Source organism: Oncorhynchus kisutch, linkage group LG19 (genome assembly GCF_002021735.2).
Source record: "Oncorhynchus kisutch isolate 150728-3 linkage group LG19, Okis_V2, whole genome shotgun sequence".
NCBI classification, from domain to species: domain Eukaryota; kingdom Metazoa; phylum Chordata; class Actinopteri; order Salmoniformes; family Salmonidae; genus Oncorhynchus; species Oncorhynchus kisutch.
The window spans coordinates 59,827,658-59,843,360 of NC_034192.2; the positions used below are offsets into that span (position 1 = coordinate 59,827,658).

At 38.1% G+C, this 15,703-nt stretch overlaps 1 protein-coding gene across 2 annotated transcripts in view; it reads right to left on the reverse strand.

Annotated features, from left to right (window-relative positions):
• LOC109910214 (glycine receptor subunit alphaZ1) overlaps positions 1–15,495 on the reverse strand; it is a 91,108-nt gene extending 75,613 nt beyond the window's left edge. The window contains exons 1-2 of one of the 2 annotated variants that reach the window (XM_031797975.1): positions 14,517–15,495; positions 3,990–4,114 (exon numbers count right to left, since the gene is read on the reverse strand). In XM_031797975.1, coding sequence (XP_031653835.1) covers positions 3,990–4,114; positions 14,517–14,587 — 196 coding nt within the window. In that variant the 5' untranslated portion in view covers positions 14,588–15,495. The remainder of the gene's footprint in view (positions 1–3,989; positions 4,115–14,516) is intronic. The other variant, XM_031797974.1, reaches the window with a different exon arrangement.
• Between the last annotated feature and the right edge of the window lie 208 nt (positions 15,496–15,703).

The following is a 15,703-nucleotide window of genomic DNA, read 5'->3' on the forward strand; positions in this document are numbered from 1 at the left end:
CTAATGTTCTAAAGAAGGTCTTCTAACATTCTTATGTTCTAAAGAATGCCTTCTAACGTTCCAACATTCTAATGTTCTAAAGAAGGCCTTCTAACGTTCTAATGTTCTAAACAATGCATTCCAACATTCTAATGTTCTAAAGAAGGCCTTCTAACATTCTAATGTTCTAAAGAAGGTTTTCTAACGTTGTAACAATCTAATGTTCTAAAGAAGGTCTTCTAACATTCTTATGTTCTAAAGAATGCCTTCTAACGTTCCAACGTTCTAATGTTCTAAAGAAGGCCTTCTAACTTTCTAATGTTCTAAACAATGCATTCCAACATTCTAATGTTCTAAAGAAGGCCTTCTAACGTTCTAATGTTCTAAGGTTGTAAAGAATGTGTTCTAACGTTCAACATTCTTATGTTCTAAAGAATGCCTTCTAATGTTCTGATGTTCTAAAGAAGGTCTTCTAACATTCTAATGTTCTAAACAATGCATTCTAACGTTCTAATGTTCTAAAGAATGCCTTGTAGCGTTCTAAAGAATGCCTTCTAACATTCTAATGTTCTAAAGAAGGTTTTCTAACGTTGTAACAATCTAATGTTCTAAAGAAGGTCTTCTAACATTCTTATGTTCTAAAGAATGCCTTCTAACGTTCCAACATTCTAATGTTCTAAAGAAGGCCTTCTAACGTTCTAATGTTCTAAACAATGCATTCCAACATTCTAATGTTCTAAAGAAGGCCTTCTAACATTCTAATGTTGTAAAGAATGTGTTCTAACGTTCAACATTCTTATGTTCTAAAGAAGGCCTTCTAACGTTCTAATCTTCTAAAGAAGGTCTTCTAACGTTGTAACAATCTAATGTTCTAAAGAAGGTCTTCTAACATTCTAATGTTCTAAAGAATGCCTTCTTACGTTCCAACATTCTAATGTTCTAAAGAAGGCCTTCTAACGTTCTAATGTTGTAAAGAATGTGTTCTAACGTTCAACATTCTTATGTTCTAAAGAATGCCTTCTAATGTTCTGATGTTCTAAAGAAGGCCTTCTAACGTTCTAATGTTCTAAAGGATGCCTTCTAATGTTCTAAAGAATGACTTCTAACGTTTGAATGTTCTAAAGAAGGCCTTCTAACGTTCTAACATTCTTATGTCCTAAAGAAGGCCTTCTAACGTTCTAACATTCTTATGTCCTAAAGAAGGCCTTCTAACGTTCTAATGTTCTAAAGAAGGCCTTTAACGTTCTAATGGTCTAAAGAATGCCTCTGCATTTCTACAATTCTATAAACAATATTTTTGCCATTCTAATTCTCGAAAGAACATAGCAGTTCAAACGTTCCATTGTGTTTACTGAATATCTTATAAACAACCCCCCATCATTCTCGGAGCTCTGACTAAAGATGTTTCTTAGTCTTTGAACAGACGTTCATTACTAAGAAATGACCTGCCAGCCTGTTTATTTCATGAATGGGATTCATGTGTTTGGCTGGCAGGGATGGGAGAAGGACTTCTTGAATGAGTGAGTCTACCACTCACACTACAATACAGTGTTGACCTGACAGCCATGACTAACCTCTGAATCTATCTCACATTGTTCCATCCCATGACAATAGGCCTTTTGCCTCACACTAGTCATATGATTAACATTATACATTACGTAAAGTCATGTATTTTCCCTTAATATGCAAAGACATTTTTACATTAGAATACTGTTATCTTTCATTGGAGTTTTTAGCAAATATCTGACCCTATTTACACTCACCAGCATGAAAACTGCTATTGTGCTTTTTGTATGAAAGCACTTGACAAGCCCACTGAGGCTGAGCGGATCCTGTAGTGAGCACTTTCTCTGGGCAGTGTACTATAACGGTGATGTAGTAGGTTTAGCTGAAAGCAGAACTCTACGGGTCAGACAAGCCAGTGCATTCTATAATCCGTCACAATGTCATCAGTGTTATCAGTGTCATCAGTGTTATCAGTGTCAACAGTGTTATCAGTGTTATCAGTGTCATCAGTGTTATCAGTGTCATCAGTGTTATCAGTGTCAACAGTGTTATCAGTGTTATCAGTGTCATCAGTGTTATCAGTGTTATCAGTGTTATCAGTGTCATCAGTGTTATCAGTGTTATCAGTGTTATCAGTGTCATCAGTGTCATCAGTGTTATCAGTGTCATCAGTGTTATCAGTGTTATCAGTGTTATCAGTGTTATCAGTGTCATCAGTGTCATCAGTGTTATCAGTGTTATCAGTGTTATCAGTGTTATCAGTGTCATCAGTGTTATCAGTGTTATCAGTGTCATCAGTGTTATCAGTGTCATCAGTGTTATCAGTGTCATCAGTGTTATCAGTGTTATCAGTGTCATCAGTGTTATCAGTGTCATCAGTGTTATCAGTGTTATCAGTGTCATCAGTGTTATCATTGTGAATTGAGACTTCGGCTCGAAAAAATACATTCAATACATTCATACAAAGCCTCTGTACATAAAACAGTTTAGAAAGCAAAGAAATTATGTTTTTTGTTGTTGTTGTTCGTTGCAGTGAAAACCGGGAGCGAAGTGAAGAGACGTTATGTAGTCTAACTGTATGAGTAGATGTGGTTTTGCAGCTCTAGCAGGCTGAATAATTAATTGCTTAGTCACAGCAAACACTCCTGGATTCAGTACTGCATATACTGAGATATCATACTCATGGAAATCACATGTAATATACCTGTAAAAGGCAGAGCAATTCATGGGCCAAAACATCATGTTTACATGTTAAACACGGACCCAGAGTAGCAGTCCCATTGTAGTTAGTTAACGTGAAATATTTGCAGAGTATCAAAGCATGTATCTTAGATAGATAATCAGAATCAAATCCTTTCAATTGTCTTCAGAAACCTCGTCTCAGTGTAGTGTATGGAAACGGGTTGTTTGTGAGAGTGGTTTCTCATGCAGAACGTTGGATTCATATTTCCATTGTCTTCAGAAACCTCGTCTCAGTGTAGTGTATGGAAACGGGTTGTTTGTGAGAGTGGTTTCTCATGCAGAACGTTGGATTCATATTTCAATTGTCTTCAGAAACCTCGTCTCAGTGTAGTGTATGGAAACGGGTTGTTTGTGAGAGTGGTTTCTCATGCAGAATGTTGGATTCATATTTTAGTCTTATGATTATGTTATTCATTCCATAATTGTGATGGGAATATATATATATATTTATATATATATGTTTTGTAAACCATAAAGCATGTAAATTATACCACCTCAGAGAAGGATGTACAGAAACAAAATGGTGGTATTAATACGATAGATTTTTTTAAATGGTAAAATAGAGGAACTCTCATCAAAATGATGTTCTTCCAAATAATTTTGGAATTTTGGGGTTGATACATTTGGAGGGTTGCCACAACGGTGCTTCACCATTGAACATCATAGCTTGGACTGATTCATCATAACGCGGCTGTATTGCTGACCATAGTTCAATAAGGAAACCTCTGACATGTATCTTTATGGGGGCTTCCATATAGGGAAAGGTCACCTTTAACATTACGGAAAACATGTTTAGCAACACACTACCTACAGTATAACCACCAAACAAAACATTCAGGACATTGAGGATGGTTGTGACGTTTTAAACAGGAATGTAGCCAAAATAATAACATGCCTCCATTTCATTGTAGCCACATCCTGTAAATATATGGAGGACTTGTGAACATCGCAACAGCCTAATTCAATATTTTACGGTTTAAAAGTGTGAAGTGTAAAAAGTGTTAAAAAGTGTTATGTTAAATGTGTGAAAATGACCTCACTCGGATAATGTATTCAAAGAACCAACTAATTTAAATCAGAATTATTTGCTAAAGCCCAAATCAATAGTAAAATAAAGATATCATATATATTGATATTATATAGATTTCATAGTTTAACTACAACCGTCCTCTCTTTTACTATCCTGACTGGAATATGTTATTTCTGGTTGTGCTTGGCTACATTCCTGTTTTATCCCACTGTGTCTTGGTGGCTGCTCCTACCTTTGAAATTAGGTCTGATTCTTGCATCGTAACCCGAAACTTTACCCATGAGTTTGTCCAGGAACTCAGAGGGAGGCATCGGGGAGGCGGCTTTTCGAGCCGCGGATTCTTTAGAGGCTGCCAAGCTAGAGAGAGAAGAGAGAAAGGAAAAGTAGGGAGAGAGAGAGAGAGAGAGAGAGAGAGAGAGAGAGGAGAGAGAAAGGAAAAGTAGGGAGAGAGAGAGAGAGAGAGAGAGAGAGAGAGAGAGAGAGAGAGAGAGAGAGAGAGAGAGAGAAAGGAAAAGTAGGGAGAGAGAGAGAGAGAGAGAGACAGAAAGGAAAAGTAGGGAGAGAGAGAGAGAGAGAGAGAAAGAGAGAGAGAGAGAGAGAGAGAGAGAGAGAGAGAGAGAGAGAGAGAAAGAGAGAGAGAGAGAAACAGAGAGAGAGAGAGGGAGAGCGAGAGAGATGGAGGAAGAGAGAGGGAGAGAGACAGAGAGATGGGTGCACAACTGAGATTTGAATGGTGAGTTGTTGTCATACATAGCAGCATTTTGAGAGTAATCCAATCCAACAAGGATTTTCTTTTGAGGGATGCTACCATTACTGATTCCCTTCACCTGTCCATTTGCTAGATACTGTGAATCAATAGGAAGTCAACTACTTTACTTGCCTTCCAAATAAATATATAGCAGTTTGACTAGCTCCATGAGCAAAGTATGAACGTTTTAGGAAGTATCCGCTTCATGAGTTATATGCTCAGATAATATTGATAATAATAATTGATAATTGATAATTATATAGGTAATTGATAATAATCAAATATTGATTATCCATTAAATTGTTGTTATTTGACTCCCTCACATCGTAGCCTACAACACAGAACGGTATGCTTATTGGATATGTTCTACATATCTCATCTACATGGATTGTTTGGTTTTTCCTTTTTTTAAATCCATCAACAAAAAAGTATTAACATTCCATACACAGAATAAAAAGCTAGGTTTACATAACTACAAATATCTGTAACCTCACAAATCCATTTCCTATGATGACAGGATAATAAAATAATCAACGTTTTTCGAAAATACCAAAAACATACCAACTTATAGCTCCAAAAAGAAAGCTGAAAACAGAAAATAGGTTAATTACTTCCCAATTGTTTGGTGCAGGGAGAATTTGCATATCCAGAATGAACCTCTTATGGATAATTAGGATGACAGATGATGACCAGGGTGGCTTTTCCATTTAATGTTTCATGCATGCAGTCTTCTGAAACAGATGAAATAGATGAGATGAAATAGATGAGATGAGGAGAAAGAAAATAACAAACATGTTACAGTAACCACCGCCGCAAATACAACTGACATCATGTCATCATGTGATAATAACACCAACGACAAGCCTTTAAAAAAATATATACAACTGTGATCATTAACCCAACAACAAAGGTCATATTTTGTCATGTCAGCTCAAAAGGTATTCCTACACATATGAACCAACTGCCCCATCAGTAGACTAACATATGAACCAACTTCCCCATCAGTAGACTAACATATGAACCAACTGCCCCCCATCAGTAGACTAACATATGAACCAACTTCCCCATCAGTAGACTAACATATGAACCAACTGCCCCCCATCAGTAGACTAACATATGAACCAACTGCCCCATCAGTAGACTAACATATGAACCAACTTCCCCATCAGTAGACTAACATATGAACCAACTGCCCCCCATCAGTAGACTAACATACGAACCAACTGCCCCAATCAGAAGAGGATGGACACAGAACACTGATGTACTGTAAACGAGGAAGGTCGCAGTCTCCCATGTCTCTCCATACTGCTACCAGTCTGTGTGTGGGTGGGCCACCCTAACTGCCAGGTCACTGGCCAGGCTGTGCTGCTGCTACTGTCACATGGGCAGTCACCAACTACCCCAGAGGCTGCTGCTTGGGTCAGCCAAGCACTACTCTCTAAATACTGGCTTCATGCATCAGGCTTCATAGAAATGGCATGTGAACCCTATATAACACAATGGCACCCCATAGGGCACTGATTCTGACCAAAATTATGGCCATTTTGGAAGCATTCCTAGATTTTCAATAGTTCCTCGCTAGCGTTTTTACTGCTGTGTCATTTTTGGAAATTTGGCATTTGAAAGGCACATCAAGTATGTTGTCCGAATCACTGCCAAAGTAGTTGATTCTATACTCACACTGATGGCTGGACAGTGTTACTAACTGTTAACACTATCAGTGTTGCAGCTGTAATTTTCAACAATAGGTGACGATTGTGACGGCCAAAAGCAGCCCTGGTGGGTTAACTGATACCCTGAAACCCTGGTGGTCCATGTGATACCCTGAAACCCTGGTGGTCCATCTGATACCCTGAAACCCTGGTGGTCCAACTGATACCCTGAAGCTATCTGCAGACCTAACAGTTTCTGTGAAGTCTGCCAAATCACTGTATCTCTTCCATCAATGCTGGCATTATGGTTCATTGATGGAACATTCCTAAGAGTTACACTTCTATACTAACCATCAATATCAATCCATACCAAGACAGACAAGTCTAGAATGTATAGCCTAGAATTCTTAGAATCTTAGAATTCTAGAACTGTTAGAATTCTAGAATATTTTGAGTGGAATTTGCTTTGAGCAGATAATGGCGTGTATCAAGGATTATTCTAATACCAGTTAATTACCACACAATACGGTGAAATCCTATCATAATCACCTAAACACAATAGTCGGCTGTGACCATGAGGTTAGTACTAGGGATCAAGCGCTGGAAATAAACTGTTGTTAGGACTCAATAAGTCTGTGAAAAAAGTGTTTCAATTTAGTATTGAACAAACACCCTCGAACTGACAACACAATCAGATTAGTCATAGAGAGATTAGACAGTGTCCTCTACAGAGATAATTGCCTTAGACAGCTAGCATGGGCCCATGCTGTGGGCCACGCAGGAATCTGTTTGACAGTGTGAAATTAGGGGACCGGCACACTCTTTCTCCTGACATTATTGGGGGGTTTGGTATAATAGGAATGTGTAGCATCGATATCACACCAAATCACAACATCTATGGAGGTTAATCCCACACAAAACCACAGGAATTTGCACCAAGAAAATGTCTTTCTCCTTACATCATTGAGGCCCTTTGGTTAAGAAACATAATATATGAATGTAGGATAGACCACTTACACACTAAATCACATAATCAATAGGCCTAGAAGTCAATCCCACTCAAACCTACAGGAATTGGGATTCTACACCCATGGGGGTATCAAGAAGATCATCTATGATTTCCTTCCTTCCGTCTGGGCTTCTCCCATCCCGAGTGACTTGTTCCTGGGTTTTGCGTGATCAAAGTTTAGATTTACTTGAATTATTTCTGATCAATGCTTGCTTGGCCAGGCCACGGCCAACTGTGGAGAGGCCTGGTCCGCGTGGCCGTTGCTGAGGCAGCAGTAAAAAACAGCTGACTCCCAGCGACAGAGAGAATAATATGCAAACAACCCCAGTCTCTGAGCTCTGCATACTTTAATGTGGAACAGCAATCATTAGCCTTAAGTTTACCTCCTTATGCTCTTAATAAATCCTCTGAAGACTACAATCCTAATTGATCCTATCCTTGCTTTTTTTTTTTTTTTTTTACTCTCTGAGAAATCAAAGCCCTACCAAAGCCTTCATCCCCTCCTAGTCCCTGGCACAGATAAGAGGGATGGGCAGTTCTGTTCTCCTGTACAAACTGTTAACGTAATGTCTGTTAATAAGACAAAATCATCATAATTAAAAAAATATATATTATACATTACACAAAACGAATGACAAACATGGGTAGCATAAGGTAATGCATTTGTCTTTAGGGGTGTTATTGTGTTGAGCTGAAAAAAAGAAGAAAGAAAAGGTCAAGAAGTGAAACATGACATGAATTCATGCTCCGTACAATGTCAGCATGCAGTACAGTACAGCATGCTGTATAGAACAACATATTGGACATGCATTGGAACTTGTGTTCTGTGTGGATATTAGAACATCGTCTGTGTTTGAAAGGTTTTAGTGAATGCAGAGCTATGAATTCCTCCATTTATTTATCCATGACTGAGTAGAAAGAGAGGTAAGACCATTGATGATAATAAGTCATGTTATTTATAGTGCTCTCTGTCTTTGTCTACGTTGATCAATAATGTATTACCACACATCAAACTTTGGAAATTAACCTGGATAAAATTGATGATTGTAAGTGATCGTAGAGAACGCCAGTCAATTGTTCTTCATTAGAGGCTTCAATAATTATAACTAAATATATCCACCTTTCCCGTCCTGTTCTGACAATACATTTATGTCACGCCCTGGTCTTAGTATTTTGTGTTTTCTTTCTTTATTTGGTCAGGCCAGGGTGTGACATGGGTTTATTTTGTGGTGTGTTTGTGTATTGGGGTTTTTCGTAGGTTTTGGGATTGTGGCATAGTGGGGTGTTCTAGCAAAGTCTATGGTTGCCTGAGGCGGTTCTCAATCAGAGGCAGGTGATTCTCGTTGTCTCTGATTGGGAACCATATTTAGGCAGCCATATTCTTTGAGTGTTTTGTGGGTGATTGTTCCTGTCTCTGTGTTTATTGTCACCAGATAGGCTGTATAGGTTTTCACGGTCCGTTTTTGTATTTATCGTGTTTCTTCATCATTAAATATGTATCGAATTAACCACGCTGCATTTTGGTCCGACTCTCTTTCGACGGAAGAAAACCGTAACACATTTATATATTTTTTATTTAACCTTTATTTAACTAGGCAAATCAGTTAAGAACAAATTCCTATTTACAATGACGGCCTACCCTGGCCAAACCCTAATGACGCTGGGCCAATTGTGCGCCACCGTATGGGACTCCCAATCACAGCTAGTTGTGATAAGAGCCTGGAATTAAACCAGGGTCTTTAATGACACCTCTAGCATTGAGATGCAGTGCTTAGACCGCCAAGCCACTCGGGAGGCCCAGATAAACACACCATAAATATATAAAGCCTATCTGACCTGAAAACAAGTGACTGCCATCACCATCCCCATGAACATGATGTGGCTTGCTGAACAGCCTGGTGTGTGTGTAAATACAGCAGAATTTCTTGAAGACATGGGGTTAAAAATCTGTGATGAAATTAGGTTTTAAAGGACTAATTCTATAGGTGATTGGATACAACTGGTGCTTTGGTGTCTGTGCATGCAAGCAGTGTCACTGCTTTCTGCTGTTCGAGGTCAACTCAAGGTTGTGTTTCATGAGAAGGGTCGCAAAGCTACCAGTAGTTTACCAAAGTTACAGGAATCTTCAGAAATGTTGGTAATTAACAGATAATCTATGGCATTCTTTGGTCAGTTATACTTGGATAACTTTTAAAAACATTATTCATATATATTATTATTTTTTTAAGATATTTATCTGTGTCCATATTGTCAATGCGTTTCTAGTGGCTGGACTATACGGGCGGCAGGGTAGCCTAGTGGTTAGAGCGTTGGACTAGTAACCGAAAGGTTGCAAGTTCGCATTCCCGAGCTGACAAGGTACAAATCTGTCGTTCTGCCCCTGAACAAGGCAGTTAACACACTGTTCCTAAGCCGCCATTGAAAATAAGAGTTAGTTCTTAACTGTCTTGCCTCGTTAAATATAAAAAATGGTTCAATAGAAAACAGCCTAATTATTATTTTTTTTAAAGCATCTAATCAATCAATTAACTCTGCTAACTTTTCCTACTATTGACTTTTATCATGACTGCCACGAGTTTAAGACCAAAACATTGACAACAAATACAAAATAAAATAAATAAATCGTGTTAAACAAAATAAAATAAATCAAAGTGTGTTAAACAAATATATACAGGATGTTTCATGCTGAGACCATCATATTAAACAAAATGGTGTTCACTCTAATCCCACACAAAACAAAATGGTGTTCACTCTAATCCCACACAAAACAAAATGGTGTTCACTCTAATCCCACACAAAACAAAATGGTGTTCACTCTAATCCCACACAAAACCAAATGGTGTTCACTCTAATCCCACACAAAACAAAATGGTGTTCACTCTAATCCCACACAAAACAAAATGGTGTTCACTCTAATCCCACACAAAACAAAATGGTGTTCACTCTAATCCCAACACAAAACAAAATGGTGTTCACTCTAATCCCACACAAAACAAAATGGTGTTCACTCTAATCCCACACAAAACAAAATGGTGTTCACTCTAATCCCAACACAAAACAAAATGGTGTTCACTCTAATCCCACACAAAACAAAATGGTGTTCACTCTAATCCCACACAAAACAAAATGGTGTTCACTCTAATCCCAACACAAAACAAAATGGTGTTCACTCTAATCCCACACAAAACAAAATGGTGTTCACTCTAATCCCACACAAAACAAAAAGGTGTTCACTCTAATCCCACACAAAACAAAATGGTGTTCACTCTAATCCCACACAAAACAAAATGGTGTTCACTCTAATCCCACACAAAACCAAATGGTGTTCACTCTAATCCCACACAAAACAAAATGGTGTTCACTCTAATCCCACACAAAACAAAATGGTGTTCACTCTAATCCCACACAAAACAAAATGGTGTTCACTCTAATCCCACACAAAACAAAATGGTGTTCACTCTAATCCCACACAAAACAAAATGGTGTTCACTCTAATCCCACACAAAACAAAATGGTGTTCACTCTAATCCCACACAAAACAAAATGGTGTTCCCTCTAATCCCACACAAAACAAAATGGTGTTCACTCTAATCCCACACAAAACAAAATGGTGTTCACTCTAATCCCACACAAAACCAAATGGTGTTCACTCTAATCCCACACAAAACAAAATGGTGTTCACTCTAATCCCACACAAAACAAAATGGTGTTCACTCTAATCCCACACAAAACAAAATGGTGTTCACTCTAATCCCACACAAAACAAAATGGTGTTCACTCTAATCCCACACAAAACAAAATGGTGTTCACTCTAATCCCACACAAAACAAAATGGTGTTCACTCTAATCCCACACAAAACAAAAATGTTTATATTTAGTAGGATCATGTTTTATAGCTTTGTCACCTGTTATTTAATTATTTTTTAATTTGTATAAAAAAAATTGGGGATGTCATAAGGCCAGAGATAATTACAGAGACCTGTGAAATATGAAGTACCCAAAAGGGCCACAATATGTATTGTGCTAGATTATATCAAATCCTTGAAAGAAAACAAAATGTTGGTAATTTACTGGTAAACTGGGAAAGTTTCCAGTAAAATACCCACCCTTTGCAACCCTATTCACGAGCCTATAGACCAGGTGATACTGGAGGGAATACATTAAATAATCATCAAGTCAATTATAGATGAGCTTTTACATTTCCCAGTTCACAATAGAAAGCAATGTTACGGATACACAAATCCATAGGTGTCAATTCAACACATTTTTTGCCTAAATAGATGATTCCATATTTCCAATATTGCTATGGAAACCCGTGCATGTATTTGGTTGATTTAACTATTCAACTGAGAGTAATACGTCCCTAACATTTATGTGTCATGGTGTCAGAGTGACAAAGATGGCCATAAAATACAAGATAATAAAAAAACAACTAACATTTATGTGTCATGGTGTCAGAGTGACAAAGATGGCCATAAAATACAAGATGATAAAAACCAACAAAACACACCATATAGCCACATTCTACACTGTTGAGACTAGCCTATTTCGGCACAATTGTGAGGTGTTAATTGTAGTGTAAGGCCTTTAACGTAATTTAAATCAGTGAATATTTATTCACGAGAGACTATGTGTGGAAACATTTGCTACGTACATATTCTTCAGTGATGGTCTGGGATTCTTGTTAGTGGATTTGGGCCACATGTTCACTTCCACACATTGGTGGGCTATGTTGCAGAAAGCAATGTATATATCCTGTTTAATATGGTCTCTACAGAGTATATCCTGTTTAATATGGGCTCTACAGAGTATATCCTGTTTAATATGGTCTCTACAGAGTATATCCTGTTTAATATGGGCTCTACAGAGTATATCCTGTTTAATATGGGCTCTACAGAGTATATCCTGTTTAATATGGGCTCTACAGAGTATATCCTGTTTAATATGGGCTCTACAGAGTATATCCTGTTTAATATGGGCTCTACAGAGTATATCCTGTTTAATATGGGCTCTACAGAGTATATCCTGTTTAATATGGGCTCTACAGAGTATATCCTGTTTAATATGGGCTCTACAGAGTATATCCTGATTAATATGGGCTCTACAGAGTATATCCTGTTTAATATGGGCTCTACAGAGTATATCCTGTTTAATATGGTCTCTACAGAGTATATCCTGTTTAATATGGTCTCTACAGAGTATATCCTGTTTAATATGGGCTATACAGAGTATATCCTGTTTAATATGGGCTCTACAGAGTATATCCTGTTTAATATGGGCTCTACAGAGTATATCCTGTTTAATATGGGCTCTACAGAGTATATCCTGTTTAATATGGTCTCTACAGAGTATATCCTGTTTAATATGGGCTCTACAGAGTATATCCTGTTTAATATGGGCTCTACAGAGTATATCCTGTTTAATATGGGCTCTACAGAGTATATCCTGTTTAATATGGGCTCTACAGAGTATATCCTGTTTAATATGGTCTCTACAGAGTATATCCTGTTTAATATGGTCTCTACAGAGTATATCCTGTTTAATATGGGCTATACAGAGTATATCCTGTTTAATATGGGCTCTACAGAGTATATCCTGTTTAATATGGGCTCTACAGAGTATATCCTGTTTAATATGGGCTCTACAGAGTATATCCTGTTTAATATGGGCTCTACAGAGTATATCCTGTTTAATATGGGCTCTACAGAGTATATCCTGTTTAATATGGGCTCTACAGTGTATATCCTGTTTAATATGGGCTATACAGTATATGCCCTGTTTAATAAACAGTGCATAGTGTGTAATATACTGTGTTATAGAATGTGTTTTGAATGCTTGAAATGCTCAATTTCCTCCCACTGTTTTCATGGTTGGTGGTAAACTGGTAGGGAATATACCCTGTCATTCATTTTGATTGAACGAGCACTAGTATTCCCAGATGTTTTGCAAATGAACATAGACTGACATAGGCTATAATTAGATAATGAAATGATTTCACTTACTGTGTCAAATGCATACTTTATCTGATAGTCATTCATTAAACAAGCATGCAACCTTCCACACGGGCCAAAAACGAACACTAACAGAAAGAAATGTGTAATTTATACGGATGTTTGTATATACAGTCATGTATAAAATGTGCATTCATCAGGCTGTTTTGACATTGACAAAGTAATCAATTCTTGGTAATAAGTCTGCATTTGAAATGAGGTCTGGGGGTCTAGGTTGAGACTGGGAAAGAGATATCAATTAAGCAGAACTGCAGAGTTCAGCAGTAGGAGCTGAGGCTGCAAAATCCTGATTCTACTTCATTAGCTAAACACGCTGGCCAGAATGCTAAATAAACACTGTCTGTCTGCAAGGAATGTACATGGAATCCAATGGACTATAGAATAGAATATAGAATGTAAAGTCATCTAAAAAAGAACTCTGATGATTAATTTGATTCTAGAATGCAGAATGTAATGTTGATTAGGCATGCAATGCATAACAAAGACAAAGAGCCATGTTTGGGCCAATGGGAGAGAAGCTGTTCTCTGAACAGAATACCTGCCTCCCCTCCAATGTGAACATTGGAGATATCCCTGTTCACATTTACAGAGAATAATACACTTTATGTGTGAGGGTCAAGAGCTTGATAGTAGTCGATAAATTCATACAAAGACAATCATGTCAAAACTATAATATTCCAACTGGTCAGGATGGATATACTGTGTGGTTACTGGAAGAAAACAAAACAGTCATCATCCAGCATATTTACAATATATATTCTATAAATAACATGATTTTTTGCCATTTCATTCACAATAGTTGAATAGAGACTAAGACTTTTACATATAGTGCGCTGGCCCCATGAGAGAAATGAAGACAGACACAAGACATTTCTCTTCTCAGTGAGTAGATGATGGATAGGCCCACACACCAACAACAACAACACTTCCCTGATATGTGTGTGGGAGCGTGCACTCAGTTCCTTTACTCTGACTTGCCTGTTGATAACATATGCCTCATCAGAGAATACGTCGTTTAGCGTTTGATGACCACTAGTGTTCGCTATTAGCTCTCGCTGTCTCTCTCACACACATCTTAATGTAATGTAGTATGTGACTTAATGCAACTCACTCACAATAGAGGAATGATTAGGACTACATAAATATATAATAAAGCCAACGCAACTTTTGACAATCGTGTGATTAAACCTAATCAATTGGCTGCGTTGATTTATTTCCATTCAGACTTTTGTCAACACATGTTAAGCTATGTTAGGACATATTCTGACCCCACTGCAGCCCACACGAGAACAATAAAATGGTATTTAACACATTAAAGTCAATAAATAATGTTCCTTACCTGAAAAATACTATTGTTTCCCACAAATAGATCCCGAGAGCGTTTATTCGGAACATTTTTGCCGGTCTCATTCGGGCTACCTACAGCTCCAGGAGTACCAATAGTAGAATTCCAATTTCTTTAATGATTTCGGACCTCCAAGGTGAACAATTCTTCTGTTGTTTTGTTTTCAGATTCCAGAGTCACAAGAAAACCACAAGATGTTCATAACCGCCCAGGCCATGAAACCCTCTTCCTTAGACCGCCGTCATTGATTCGGATAACCCAAATAATGAGTACTTTTTCAGGACCACGGACAGCGGCAAACGCGGTTTGCGGAATTTCACTCAGCCCAGGTTATTGTTGCTTTGAGGGTACAGCACGTTAGGCTACGATACCACAGATATTTCCGACGTTTATTCTATGCGATCCATTTGGATTTTGTTACAAGGGGAATTTGTCAATTTCAACATGCCTCCTTCAGTGATAAATGTGGCAATGCATGTGCTCTGCGTCTTAATGAATGTCTCAATTTTAGAAGAGGTTTTACTACGTGGTTGTATACCCCTTACGTCTAGATCAGTAGCGGAATTGCACAGTTGTTACACGAAATATATACATACGTAGTCAGTGTTTTTTTCTTAACGCTTTCTCTTATATGCATCCCAAAATCAGAGGTGTTGCTTTCAAGCCACACGTAGTTGTAGTTACCCCGGCGGTGCTGACTGATGTTTTTCTGCAGGTACTCGCCGTGTCTCGGTAGTTGACTCCCAGGGGTGAGATGGAACTGCTGCAGAGAGCTACTTCCATTGTCCGGTCAAGTTCGGGACTCACAACTCGGTTTCGTCTTCTTGCATTTAGATTCCTCGTAATAATGTCAAATGTAGTGAAATCGGGATGCGATTAGCCTGTTCTTCCATTGCCTCCTATAGCTCAGCGCTCTCACGTCAGACCAACACAGTATTTCCTGCTGCAGTCATTTACTAAACTCAAAAAAGCACCTCACCTTTGAACACACGCCCACATGACGTTGCCATTGGTCGGCATGTTGCTCAAACTAGTTAGGCTAGGCTCGGATTGGAGAGTGGGGTTGTCATCTGGAGAGTTTTAATGTCCCGCGCATTGGTATGGAAATAGAGAATAGTCCATGATTTGTCTAATGTTAGGTTATCATATTTCTATGTGCTTTTTAGTGTAGTCGACTGTTT